The 15,159-nt window shown below is 39.7% G+C and overlaps 1 protein-coding gene across 1 annotated transcript in view; it reads left to right on the top strand.

Annotated features, from left to right (window-relative positions):
* Positions 1–15,159, top strand: part of LOC101703907 (uncharacterized) — a 40,662-nt gene that overhangs the window by 378 nt on the left and 25,125 nt on the right. Inside the window, exons 3-6 of the mRNA XM_087188581.1 lie at positions 869–928; positions 10,857–10,995; positions 14,661–14,716; positions 14,836–14,949. Coding sequence (XP_087044707.1) covers positions 869–928; positions 10,857–10,995; positions 14,661–14,716; positions 14,836–14,949 — 369 coding nt within the window. The remainder of the gene's footprint in view (positions 1–868; positions 929–10,856; positions 10,996–14,660; positions 14,717–14,835; positions 14,950–15,159) is intronic.

Here is a 15,159-nt window from a genome sequence, read left to right as displayed (position 1 = left end):
GTGTTTCACACTAACAAGCAGTTATCCTGTCAAGATGGCAGTGCCCAAGTGGTAGATTAGCGTCCAGTAAATGACTCAAGTTCCGGACTCGTTTACAAGATATTTTTGTTTTTGGTGCTGGGGATAGAAAGTAGGATTTTGAGCCTGCTAAGTACCTGCTGTACCTGTGAATTACATCCTCAGCCCCCACGGAGGTGTTTGTTGATTTGTTTCAATCCCAACACTTCCATTTTGTTTCTCTTTGTAGGTTGTATTTAATTAAACTATCTCTTCATTTGTTCCTAGATATTTATCCTTATTCTTTTTCTTTTTTGTTAAAAGACTACGATTATTCTGTTTTTATTTTTGTAGTGGTGGTGATCAAACCCAGGATCTTTTGCATATTAGGCAAGCACTCTACCCCTGGGCTACCTCCCCAGTGCTTGTCCCTATTTTTTGAAACATTTTTGTAATAGCTCCTTTAAGGACTTTGTCAGGTAATTCCAACAGCTGTATTATTTCAGCTGGGCTTTTTACATGTGAGTTGAGATTTTCTTTTCCTTTTTTTTTTTTTTTTTTTTTGAGACAGGGTCTTGCTATGTAATTCAGGCCAGTTTTGAACTCACTATTGTAGCCCAGGCTGGCCTGGAACTTTCAGTGATTCTCCTGCCTCAGCCTCCCAAGTGCTGGGATTACAGGTGTGTACCACTTGGCCCAGCAAATTGAGATTTTCAGATTTACATGTCAAGTAGTTTGGGATTATATCCTAGCTATTTTGAATATCATGCAATAATAGAATTAAAAAAAAATCTTGTGGAGAATTTGGTATTTTTGTGTTAACAGGCATTTTTGTGTGATCAGATTAGGCTGAGGCTATCTAATCTCTCAGTTCTAGGGTCTGCAAGTCTGCAAGTGAAGACCATCATTGCTGTGGCTGCCACCCTTACAGGTATTTCCTGGGGGATGAGGTATGAGTGAATAGAATTTATTTTTTTTAAAAACGTGATAGATATCCACTTGGGAACCAGAAGACCTTCTGCTTCTTACCCTGTAGCAGCAATAGAAGGCATCTGTAATTTTCTCTGTCTGTCCTGGTGTGTACTTCCAGGGTTTAAGCTGAATTGAAAACATGCTGGGAAATAGTGGTGGGAAAGAAATGATAAACTCACTTCTGGCTTGGTGGTATGTCAAACTCCAGTTTTGTTCCTTAAACATATCTGCTACTGTTTATTTTTCAGAGTTCCTTAAGAGCTACTGTATACATTTTGTCCAGGTTTTAAAGTTGCATTTATTGGGAACAAAGGGTGTATTGTACTTTTCTGTTTCACCTAAGTCAGACATTGTCCCCTTTGATTTTAAAGATGATCTTTTTCCAGAGACACAGGGGGAAAATGATAAGGTAGAATCTGAATGAAGGCTATAATGGGAAGCCTCCATACAATTTTTTTTAAAGGAAAGAAATTCTAGCCTGTGTTACATTACCAATGAGCCTTAAGGGCATTCATTATTCTAAGTGAAATAAGCTGGTCACAAAAAGACAAATACTGCGTGTTTCTACTTATATGAACTACTTAGGGTAGTCAGAATTATAGAGTGGTGGTTGTAAAAATTTGCAGGGGAGGAGGAATGGAGTTATTCCTTAATGGCTAAAGATTTTCAGTTTTGCAGGATGAAAACAGTTTTGGAGATAGATGGTGGTGTGGTCACACAATATAAGTGAATGGTATACTCTTAAATGGTTAAGAGTAAATTTTATGTGTATTTTACCACAATAAAAAAAGGGAGAGGGGATTTAGATACAAAAGCACCAATCTAAGAAAATAAGGTGTCACTTTCCAACCCCAGGAGAAATTATGTTCCCATGATCTCCATAGAGCTCTCCTGCTGACCTAGCTGAACTGTTCACTGGTTACAAGATTTCTACAGAGGACATGCAGGGAAAAGCTTTGATAATATAGAGATGACTAAGTAGCTGGTGAACTGGTCACCTCCAGTCCCTTAGCCCAATTCTGAGTCGAAATTCAAATTTGGGCTTCTTTCCCTTGTGATAACTGAGTCCGCCTGTTCTTATTATCATAGAGCACTAACATGGTAATACTCAACTTGGCATACACAGCAATTAGGCTGTATTTCAAAGCTAAGAGATAAAACCTATCTATAGGGCCGGAGATTTAGCTCAGTGGTTCTGTCGCCTGCCTTGCAAGCGCAAGGACCTGAGTTCGATACCCGGTACCAAAAAAAAAACAACCTACCTATAATCCCAGGAAAGCAGATGGCATCTGAGACCCACATACAAGGAACAATTGCCAAACATCCCAAGCCTCTTCCTTCTTGACTCCTGTCTTTGTTACTTTTCTCTCATTGCTGAGACAAAATACCCAACACCCAAAGTTAAAGGGGGAAAGGGGCAGGGATTTAGCTCAGTGGTGGCACCGCCTGCCTTGAAAGTGCAGGGTCCTGAGTTTGATCCCCAGTACCAAAAAAAAAAACCCCAAAAAACAACAAAACAAAACAGAGTTAAAGGGGGAAAGGTTTATTTAGCTCAGAGTTTGTAGAGGTTTCAGTCCATAATTGACTGGCTCCAAGGCAGGGTGGCATGGCAGACAAGCATCTCAGAGAAGAAACAATTCATGGTGGGCAGAAGGTACCAAAGCAACCAAGGGGGCAAGACAAGCCTCTTTCTGTCCCTTACACTGTACCCAGGCTACCGAGATTAGGGCAGTGCCAAACCAATCAGTGGACTGATTAAGTAATCACCCACCCTTAATCCTAGAATCTTTAATCCTACCATTGCACCATGAATCAGTGACACTTTGGATTAAGCCACCTCTGTAAAAGCCCCACCTGTGACTGCCTGAGGGTGTGCGGGGGACATCTAGACACAAGTCATAACAATTCCCATTTCCCTCTTTTTTCAAAACCTGGAGAAAACCTTGTGGATTTTTCAAAGTTTCAATGTATAAGGACTAACAATATCTTTGTTCTGTATTTTAAAGGCTTATATTTAAAGGTTTGAGTCTCCTGATTAAGGGTCATTCTCTTATGGTGCAATTTCAGACATTCACCAGTAGATGGAATCAATACATTTTAGCCTTCCTGAAGTCTTAGGAGACACAATCTAAGACCCTCTTTGCCTCGGCCTTACTCAAATGCTGGAATCTCCTCAATAGACAAGCTTCTAAGGGCCTGCCCTGGTTTTGCTTTAATACTTCCATGGACAAGAAACCCATTGCCTTCAGGCATAGGACTGTTCATCTTTGGAGAGCTCAGTGTTGAAAGAGCCCCAGGGATGGCCCTGCTATTTGTGGTTAAAGGGTGAGTGCAGTAGGCCAACCCTGAAGGCCTTAAACTTGATAAGAAGCAGGACAGGGAGGTGAGATGCATTGCTGTGTCAGGGCATGACTGAAACTATTTAGTACAGCACAAGGTAGAAGGCTTGAGGGAAAAGAAACTAGGTAAAATACAGATGCCTTATTAAAAATATCCATTTTTATGGCAAACTGTTGTGTGTTTGCCTTTTTTTAAAGAACAGCACTTTGATTTTCGTGTATGGAAGCACTTCTCTTCCACCCCTCAGCAGTAATATCTAAGTGGAACATAGCTCCAGCATGTGACTGAATTCTGGTCAGCTGGAGCTATGTATCTCCTTAGATACAGTGGTTGACTTAGGGATGTGCATATTCCTTAGTCTTTTCAGGCTGATGTAAACAAAATACCATAAGATAAATAGCTTATAAACAATAGAAGTTTATAAATCCATGTCCAGGATCAAGGCAGATTCCATATCTGGTGTTCTGGCTTACAGTCAGTACCTTTTCACTGTGCACTCATATGGTGGAAGTGGTGAGTGGTCTCGGCTTGTTTGATAAGGATACTAATCTTATTTATGAGGCTCTGCGTATGTCTTTATTACTGCCTACTGCCCCCCACCCCTAATACTATCACCCTGGAAGTTATTATGGTTTAGATCTAAAATGTCCCCCCCCCAAAGCCTTATATATTCATAGGTGGAGCTTTTGGAAGGTGATTGGATCATGGGGTGCTATATTCATCAGTGGATTAATCCATCAGTGAGTTCATAGCTAAATGTACTAAGGGGCCTGTTTGAAAGAGATGTATTATTGAGGGAATCCCTTTGGAAGATATATCCCCTTCCCTGGCTTGGCTTCTCCTTCCTCTGTTTCTTGGCTGCTATGAAGTGAGCAGCTTTCTTCCTCCATTCCCTTCCATCATGATGTTTTTGTCTTGAAACTAGCAGACAATGGAATTAATCCCCTGAAACCATGAGCCAAATTAAACCTCCCATCCTTTAAGTTGAAGATGTCAAGTATTTTGTCCTAGCAACAGGAAAGCTGACCAGTGTAGGGATTAGGGTTTCAACATTTGAATTTACAGAGGAGGGGATATAGACATTCAGACGATAACTATGTATGATCCACACAAAATGTTTTAGTCAGCTTAGGCTACCATAACAAAATACCGTAATCTGGGGCCCCCCACAATGCTGGTGATCAGATCCCAGGCCTTTGCATAAAGGGAAGCTCTACACTGAACTACACTTCCAGTCCCATGCTGGATGGCTTAAAAAACAGAAGTTTATTTTATTTTATTTTTTTGTTACCGGGGATCGAACTCAGGACCTTGTGCTTGTGAGGCAGGCGCCGGAACCACTGAGCTAAATCCCTGGCCCTACAGAAGTTTATTTTATCACAGTTCTGGAGGCTAGAAGCCTGATATCAGAGTGCCAACATAGTTGGGTCCTAGTAAAGACTGCTAGTCATGGCTTACAGGTGGCCTATTTCTTGCTGTTGCCTCACGTAGAAGGGAGAAGGACTCTGGTGTCTCCTCTTGTATGGATACTAATCCCATCATGAAGATCTATCTTAACCTAATGACCTCATTTAACTCAAGATTACCTGCTAAAGGTCCTGTTTTAGTTACTTTTCTCATTACTGAGAAAATACCTGGCACTCAAGAGTTAAAGGAGAAAAGGTTTGTTGTAGCTAACAGTTTGTAGAGGTGTCAGTTCATAGTTGGCTGACTGCCAAGGCAGGGTGGTATAGCAGAGGAGAAACAATTCATGGTAAGCAGAAGGCAGCAAGAGGTGAAGTATCAAAGCAGCAAGCTGTGACACCATCCCTCTTTCTGTTCCTTATATTCTATTCAGGCTATGTGCCCTGAGGGCAGGTAGCACTCACACCCAGGGCAGTCCTTCCCATTATCCACACTCAGAACTATGCCAAACCAATCAGTGGACTAATTTAGTAATTACACACTTAATCCCAGAGTCACCCTATAGATCCAGCCACTTCTGAAAAGCATGACTTCGAGGTTTGGGGGGACATCTAGACACAAACCATAACAAGTCCCATCTCCAAACACCATCACATTTGGGGCTAGAGCTTTGACATGCGGATTTGAGGGGGCACCATTCATTTCATAGCACAAAGTTAAATCTCTGATTCTTCTGGATGCAGTTACTAATTAGATTCAGCAGTGTCTGAATCTAGATGACTTAAGTTTTTCATTATGTAGGCTAATTCTCCTTTTTGCTAGTTTGAATTGGACTTTCTGTTATTGTCAGCTAAAAGATTCTTAGGAAATATGACCCCCAAACTCACAGATCACTTGATCTACAAAGGCTGCACCTGCTGATTAATTAGATGCTGTGTGTCTGTGTGTGTGTAGTGTGTAATGACTATAGGGAGTTCTCATACTTAAGTGTGCATCAGAATCATAGGGTAGAACCCAGATTGCTGGGCTTCATCCCCAGTTTCTCATTCTGTGGATATGAGATCTGACTAAAGAATTTGTACTCCTAACAAGTTCCCATGTGGCACTATTGGCCTGAGAACCACATTTGGAAAACCACTAGTGTAATAGAAGTTCCTGGCTCCAGAAATGAGAACACCTGGAATCTTAATGTTCCGGGCTTAATAGGACAAGAAAGGTGGCAGTGGGGAAGAACTATGTTGGAGTGTTGCATGACTATGGGAAGTGAGGGTGATTCCACTCTCAGCTCCCAGAGAGAATGCATCCCAGTTTCAGAACAGACATTCTCAGATGACCTTTGAAATCCCAGTCGTTGTTCCCTTTTCTACTACACTCAAAATAAAACAAAAAAACTGAGGAGTCTTACAAGGCCCTGTGTGATAGGGCTTTCCTGGGAAAAGTGGAAGAGACAAGATTCTCCATCCTCTTGACTCTTCTCTCATAGACTACGTCGACAGTTATAGGCTTACACATGCTGGAAGTTCCTGGGCTTTGCTGACAGCAATTTTTCTGCTCTGTTGTTCTCAGCTATTTAAACATCAGGAGATTTCTTTTTTGCGAGGATATAAACTAAACTATACCTCTTATATGGCTTTGGGGCTCAAGACATCAGTGGCTCTAGAAGGAGTCACCAAACAGTATGTACCAAGGACCAAGACAGAGGACTCAGCTGCCCTTGACTACCAGGAAAGGGTCTTTTCACTGTCTAGCAAGGCAACAGGTAGCTGACTCAATGGCAAGAAATGTAGGGGTAGGTATTTTGCATATAGTGGCATAAAATTCTGATCATGACATTATTAATGCTCTCTTACAGAAGGGAAGCTGAGATTTGGCAACTTTGGGTAACTTATCTATGGCTGTACTGTATGTGTTACCTTGAAAAAGGGGCTTCTCCAGAATACCAGGTGCTAATCCCTGGAGCCCATAAATGTTACCTTACATGGAAACAGAGCCTTTGTCAAGGTGTGATTAATTAGTTGAGGATCTTGAGATGGGTTAATTATCCTGGATTATCAGGTTGGGCCTTAAATACCATTTCATGTATAAAGAGGAAAATGGGGGAAATTTGGCCCCTGTACATGCACACAGAAAAGAAAGTGCTGTGACTGTGGAGCTCAGATATTTGAAGATGCCAGCCTTAAAAACTGGAGTGATAAGCTCACAAGCTAAGGAAGAGCCAAGGAAAGAGTCTCTTCTAGAGGCTCTGAACGGAGCATAGCCCCTTTAGTTTTACTCCTGAGATAATTTCAGGCTGCTGACCTCTAGCACTGTGAGTGAGTGAATTTGTATTGTATTAAGCAATTGTATCTACAGTAAATTTCTACAACGGCCTCAGGAAACTAATCTACAAGCATCTAGAAATGTGTCCAAATCCATCTGGATCCCATGGTTCTATGGTTTTTCTCTGCATCCTGGAGCCACAGCAGGAGAAAACAAATGCTGCTTCCTATTATCTGGACTGGGGAAGGGCTTGGAGGTATATCTCAGCCACTCTGTCAACTACAGGAGAGCCAAAACACTGTGAATGGCATCAATTCCAGAAAGACAACATTACTCTTTTAGAATGTAGGACCTTGTGCTTGCCAGGCAGGCACTGGCGCCACTGAACTAAACCTCCGGCCAATATTACTCTTTATAGTGTGTCAGAGGGCAGTGTGTTGGAGGCACTGTACCTTCCAGTGAGTCCAACAAAAACTCTCCTTCGATCTTCTACTCAGCCGAGCAGCAGAGAAGTCCGTAATGTGTATGTGAGATGTAAACCCAGAGTCCCCTCCACACCTCAAATGCTCTCACTCTGGGAGTCCAGGGTTAGAGCCCAGGGGAAACAGATCTTTGTCTCTTACCTGATGCCCATTGCATCAGATGACCACTCTTTATTACTGAAAAATGCATACACTATTTTAGCCAACATCCAAAATGAGATGCACAGTATTGCAAAGGAAGGGTGGCAGAATATACTACTTTGACATAAGGATTATTTTGAGCTGAAGGCATTTGAAAAACAGCATGTGTAAGAAGAGTATTCTAACTTCCTCTCTTCTTCCTGAAAGCAGGAGAGAAAATGTCCATGTAAAAGCTGTCTTCCCTTTACCAGAAGGAAAAAACATTCTATTGTCAGAGACTAGGAGTCAAGGACAAGGAAATTCAGTACAATTCTTCCTTTTGATTGCCCACACGTACTAGTTACTTTTCTACAATTGCTTCTCTTTGTACAACTCAATATATATAAGCACCTAGATTTTGCATCTTCTCTTTGTCTTCATTCGCTTATGAAGGCTTCCAAGTCACGTAAAACTTATATTACACTCATATACTTCTCCTTTAATTCTGTCAATTTACTTCTCAGGTCCATTTGAAGACTCTAAGAGATCATTGGTAAAATTTTGCTTCTCCTACACCACTACCCTAGAAAGTTTCCTATTATCCCTTTCCAGTCAACTACATCACTAAGAGCCAATCACTGTTCTTATTTCCATCCTTGTAGGTTTGTCCTGGAACAATGCTGTCCCACAGAACTTTCTACAACAATAGAAATATTCTATATGTGCACAGCCCAGTACTGTTTCCACTAGTCACACATGGCTATTCATCCCTTAAATATGGCCAGTGCAAATGGAGAAATGTAATTTTTATTCTATATAATTTTAATTAATTTAAATTTGGACTGCCATTTGTGGCTGCTAACTACCATAATAGTGCTAGTACAGTTCAGTGGCATTAAGTACACACATACAGTATAAAAATTACTACCATCTATCTTCAGAATGTTTTCACCTTCCCCAATTGAAACTCATGTCCATCAAACACTAAGTCCCCATCCCTCAACCCCCAGTTCCTGGTAATCATCATTCTACTTTCTTCTGCTAAGTAAGTAGTTTTTTCTTGCTGAATTTGTTTTTAAAAAATTTTATTGTTGAGCGGCATTCTTTCAATTTCACTCTCATTTGCTTATGAAGGATAAATGTGCATGAGTCATAATTCAGCTACATGCTTTGGCTTCTGCATGTTCTACTGTACTAGAGGAGACCTTTTATGGAAGAGCTATGCCTTCTGTTTTTCTGAATTCCACACTATGTATATCCTGCCATGGAGTTGGAAGAGACTAAATGTCTGTTCATTGTGAGTTCCTGACATCTGATGGGGAGCTTGGGTAGGCAATCAACTTCTGCTGAATGCGCACATGGTATCCCAGTCCCAGGCAAGTTCTCTCTCCAGTAGGCCTAGGTTATTTTTTTTTTTAATTCTTTTATTGGTACATTTTAGGTACACAGTACATTTACATTTATCATTGGGAACTTGTACCTTTACATAATATATCTTGGTTCTTATTTTTTCCCCATTCCCCTGCCCTCCCTTCAACCCCTCCACCCCTCCCTATTTACAAAGACTTTGCTTTTTTTTTCTTTTCTCATATTTTTTCCTTTCTCTTCTTTCCTTTCCCCTACTCCTCCCACTTTCCCTTTCCCTTTGGACCTTTTTTTCCTATTTCACATTATCAATTATTCATTTTAATCCTTATCTACACTTTCAGTTTCTCACACCAAAGAAACTATGCAGTATTTACATGTGTGTCCTATTTATTTCACTGAGAGTATAGGCCTAGGTCATTTTAACCTCATCTTCTTAGTGTATCACTAAACCAAAGCTAAGGCTTCCCACTCTCATAGGGTCAATTATTATTTTCTAGGACTGTTCCCTCCCAAAAGAAGAGCATTCTGACCTTCCTGCTTCTTCCTGAAAGCAGGAAGAAGGAGAAAACACGTTTAAACTAAAATGAGTCACAGCCAGATAATTTGATAGATGGGAGAAAGAACATTATCCATGTTAGACTTAAAAACTAAATGGCTAGGATCATGGTTAGGCTGGGCTAACCAACTACTTCATAAGTAGACCCATGGTATAAACACTTGAGCATAACAAAAAGTTTCTTTCTTATGGAACGTTCCAGAGCAATTACTCCAGCAGAAGTGGTAAGTACTCTACTTCATGTTGCCATTCAGGAACATAGGCTGCCTTAGAGTGTGCCATTGTCAGCACTTAGCACCAAAGTCACCCTTTTCACTTCAGTTCAAGAGCAGGAATAAAGGGTACAAGGAGTGGGCATGGGAGGCTTCCCTGGCTAGGCTTGGAGTGGCACCAGTCTTTTCCAACAGAGGAAATTTAGTCACACTGGCCATACTCAACTGCAAGGGAGGCTGGGAATTGTACCTAGCTAGGAGATGGTACTGGATTTGGTGGTCATTTAGCAGCCTCTCTGACACAGCAGATGTTTGAGAGCCTTCTGAGCAATAACACTTTTATAGGGAACTTCAAAGTTCTGCAAAGAATCTTCACCTTTAAATCTGCTTACACACACACACAGTAGGCACCCAATAACAGCTATCACTGTTCTTAGTTAACACCTTGGTTCAGACTCAGCATTTACTAGGAAATTTTAGTCAGCTTCTCATCTAGATTTATTTACTAGGAAAGAATGCATACCAGTGAACAGGAGTATTTGGTTTGCTATGTAACTAGTTTTGTGCTAGATACTGCCATCTACCCATTTTCTTCCTTACTTCACAACCAGATTTTTGTGCAGAGTTGTAAAGTGCTCATTAAACATCCATCCATCACTATCTCCCCCATGCACACCCGTACACAGGCTCCTTTGCTGCTAGCACTTGCCATGTCAATAAGTCTGGCTAATGAAATGAAAACGTAAGTCTCCTGTCTGGGTCTTCTGAGAAATACATTGTATTCCTGCCTTTAAAAAAACAAATAGGGGGAAAGGAAGAAAGGGGAAAGAAAAAGAAGAAAAACATGGAAACAAAACTTTTATAAATGAGGAGGGTAAGAGAGATTGAAGGGAGGGGAGGAGATTGGGGAAAAAAATCGATATATTACGTACAGGTGCAAATTCCCTATGATGAATGTGATATATATATATATATATATGTGATATATATATGTGTGTGTATATATATGTGATATATATATATGTGTGTATATATATGTGATATATATGTATATAGATATATATCTAGTACAATTAATTTTTAAAATTAAAAAGAATAAATTCAGCTGGTATTCTGCTCTCACCATTTACTTGTCTTTCTACCTAGGGTACGTGACCATGGAGTACAGCAGCCACATTGTATTCATAAGGATGAAGATCACATGACAGAGAGTTGGAAGGAGCTTGGGTCACTAATGCTATTGCTCTTCCCTAATCCCAGAAGCAGTGCCTGCTTCCAGACTTGTGTGAGAAAAATAAAGCCCTTATTTGGTTTTACCATCACACTGTACTCATATTTCTGTTACATGTGGCAGAATGGACTTAGATACAGTTTTCTTATTGAAAATTAAACACCAGTGCCTGGTTTATACAGTATTCTCTGCTAAGTTTATTATGAGGTTTTCTCCACAGGTGGTTCTGGTTCCCTTTGAATCTATTAGGTTTTAAAAATTTATAACAGAGGGTTGGGGATTTATCTCAGTGGTTCCACTACCTGCCTCAAGCGCAAGGTCCTGAGTTCAATCTCTGGTACCAAAAAAAAGAAAAATTTATAACAGACACATAAGAATTGTACAGATTTATAGGGTACAGTGTCCTATTTCAATACATGTATACAATATATAATGATCAGATCAGGGTAATTGGCGTATTGATCATCTTAGAGATTTATCATTTCTTTGTATGGAGGAATGGTCAAATTTCCCCCTAATAGCTATTTTTAAATATACAGTTAATTATTGTCAATTATAGTTATTCTATTGTGCTACAGAACACCTTTCATTCCTTCTATCCAGTTGCACCCTTGTACCTGTTACCTTTCTTCTTTATATCCCCCTCGCTCCATGCTTCCTAGCTGGTGACAGTATTCTACTCTCTACATCTATGGATGTAACTTCATATGTCAATGAAAACATACATTATTCATCCATGTTGCCACAAATGACAGGATTCCATTCTTTTTATGGATGAATAATGTTCTCAAATATATGTATATGTGCATCACATTTTCTTTATTCACGTATCCACTTGCTGACACTTAGGTTGATTTATATATCTTGGGTATCATGAATAGTGATGCAGAACACAAGATAGTTCAGGTACCTCTTGACAAAATGGTTTCCTTTTTTAAAAAAGTATATACCCAGGGGGCCGGGAATTTAGCTCAGTGGTTCCACCGCCTGCCTCGCAAGTGCAAGGACCTGAGTTGGATACCTGGTACCAAAAAAAAAAAAAAAATACACACACACACACACACACCCACCCACCCAGTAGAGGGAATGTTGACTCATTGGGTAATTAAAGGGAAGTTCCACACTATTTTCCATAATGGCTATACTAATTGACATTATTAAGTACTAATTTACATTAATACATCTCAATAACACACGAGAGTTCCCTTTCTGTGTGTCCTCACCAGGGTGTTATATTTCATCTTTTTGATAATGGCCGTGTTAGCTTTCTCTCACTTTAAAAAAATACTTGAGGCAGTCAACTTAAAAGGAGGAAATGTTTATTTTGTTTATTTTGATTCATGGTTTCAGTCCACAGTTGCTTGTCTCCATTGCCTTGGGCCTGTGGCAGCATAACACATCATGGTATGAGACCATAGAGGAGGTCTGTTCACTTCATGGTGGCCAGGCAGCTAAGTGAGGGAGAAAGGAAATGGCCAGGGTTCCAATAGTCTCTTCGAGGGCATGCCCCAGTGATCTAATTCCTTCCACTAAGCCCTGCTTTGTAAAGGTTACACCCCCCTGCCAGTAGTGTCACAGGCTGGCAACCAAGCCTTTAAGATGTGGGCCTTAGGGGACATTTAAGATTGAAACTCTGAGAATAGCCATTGTAACTTAAGTGAGATGATATTTCATTGTGATTTTGATTTATATTTTTATTAGTGATATTTAATACTTTTTCATATATTTGACTGTTTATACATCTTATATCTTGTTTTTGTTTTTTTTTTGGTACCAGGGTTCGAGCTCGGGACCTTGCGCTTGCAAGACAGGCGGCAGAACCACTGAGCTAAATTCCTGATTCCCTGTTTATATATCTTCTGAGAAATATCTATTCAGATAACTTGTCCATTTTAAAATTATATAACTTGGTTTTTGTTTGCTTGTTTATTCATTTATTTATTTTTGCTGTTGAGATGTTTGAGATCCTTATATATTCTGGATGTTAGTGCCTTCCTAGATAAATAATTCACAAATATATTTCCTATTCTGTAGGTTATCTTTTAACTCTATTAGTGTTTCTTTTGTTATTCAAAAAGTTTTTAGTTTGATATAACTCCATTTGTTAATTTTTCCTTTTGTCACTTGTGTGTTTGGTGTCATATCCTTTTTTTTTTTGTCCAGACCAGTGTCCTGAAGCATTTCCCTATGTTTTCTTCTAGTAGTTTTATAGTTTGGGTCTTACTTACAAATCTTGGATCTATTTTGAGTTGATATTTTTTATATGGTGAGAGATAGTGTTCTGATTTCATTCTTCTGCACGTAGAGATTCAGTTTTCTCAACACCATTTATTGAAGAAACTGTCCTTTCTCCAGTGTATATTCTTGGCACTTTTGTGAAAATTCAGTTGGCTATAAATACATGGATTTATTTCTGCGTTCTCTGTTCTGTTCCATTGGTCTATTCTGTTTTTTAAGGCCAGTAACCATTCTCTTTTGGTTACTGTCTTAGTTACTTTTTCTCGTTGCTGAGACAAAATACCCAACACCCAAAGTTAAAGAAAGAAAGGTTTATTTGGCTTACAGTTTGTAGAGATTTCAGTCCATAGTTGACTGGTTCTAAGGCAGGGTGGCATGGAAGAGGGGCATCGCAGAGGAGAAACAGTCCATGGCAAAGCAGGGCAGGCAGAAGGTAGCCAGCAGTGAAGTAGCAACCAGGAAGAGACAAACTACAAGTAAATAGCAGCAAGCCTCTTTCTGTTACTTATATTGTATCCAGGCTACCCGCCCTTAGAGTGGATAGCACTTACACCCATAATCCTAGCATCGCACCATCAATCACACACTCTAGATCCAGCTGCTTCTGAAAAAGCCTCACCTATCACTGCTTGAGGCTTTAGGGGTACATCTAGACACAAGCTTTTACAGTTACTATATCTTTGACACATGTTGAAGTCAGATATTGTGATGTGTCCTGCTTTGTTCTTTTTATTCGGGATTGCTTTTACTATTCTGGATCTTTTATGATTCTGTATGAATTTTAAAAATATTTCTATGAAGAATGTCATTAGTATTGTGGAAATTGGATTGATCTAGGTCATTTTGGTAGTGGGGAGATTTTAACATTATTGGTTTTTTCCAGTCCATTAACATGAGATATCTTCCTATTTTTAGTGTGTCACTTTCAGTTTCTTTTATTGGTATTGTATAATTTTTATTGTAGAAATCTTTCACTCCTTTGGTAATTTTTTTCCCATGTATTTATTGTGAATGAAATTACTTTCTTAGTATTTTTCAGCCAGTGCATTATTAGTGTATAAAAATGCTACTAGTTTTTAAATGTTAATTTTGTATCCTGCAACTTTACTGGGTTCAATTATCAGTTGTAGCAGTAATCTGGTGGCCCTCTAGGTTTTCTATATATAAGATCAATTGTCTACAAATAGGGATAGTTTGACTTCCTCTTTTCCAATTTAGATGCCCTTTATTTCTTTTTTCTTATCCAATTGCTCTGGATAGGAAGTCACTAACAATTGGATTCTGAACTAATTAAAAGCTAAGCAAAGCTAATAAGTTATAGATCTTTAAAAGTAAGATATCCTACCTGGATAGCCTACCCTGGGGCCCTCTCAGTGGAATGCCACTCAACTTTGTCAGATGACATCTTTGCCTCAAACACTCATGGGAGGGCTTTTCTTGGAAGCTCTTGTCAAAGGTGCTCTGTTATCTTCACAGGACAGCAAGATACAAAATTTGGATTTCCCATCATCATGATCCCAAGGGAGAACCTCTACAGGTAGGGAATTTCTTCCTTCAACTCTGTTCTGAGTAGAATCTTCAGAGAATGAAGAGGTTCATCAGTTTATTAATAGAGTCCAAGGAAAACATTATGCCCTGTGTTCTCGGTTCTTTCAGCTCTTCTCCACTCATCAAGGTTTTGGTGACCAGAACTCTGACTTTATTTGGTCAAATGAGAACTTGGCATCATGGCTGCTGGCAGGGAAAATCCCTGGAGAAAAAGTTTAAGGGGTGAGTTAATCTCAAAGACTGAGCCAATATTCTCGTGGCAGAGGGCTTCCTATTTGTATAGATTGGGGAGCCTTTCCTTTCTATACCAAGAGTCACTCCTACACTAAATCTAGTCCTACCTCAGGGCCTTTGTATTTGCTGTTCTCCTGCCTAGAATCTTCCCACAAATCATGCTATGGCTGATCTCTCAAATACAAGCTTTATAAGAGC

Source organism: Heterocephalus glaber, unplaced genomic scaffold (genome assembly GCF_053883595.1).
Source record: "Heterocephalus glaber isolate CG9 unplaced genomic scaffold, H.glaber_assembly_v1.0 deba00001532, whole genome shotgun sequence".
Taxonomy (NCBI): domain Eukaryota; kingdom Metazoa; phylum Chordata; class Mammalia; order Rodentia; family Bathyergidae; genus Heterocephalus; species Heterocephalus glaber.
The sequence above is the reverse complement of the archived record's forward strand: the minus strand, read 5'-3'. Positions and strand labels throughout refer to the sequence as shown.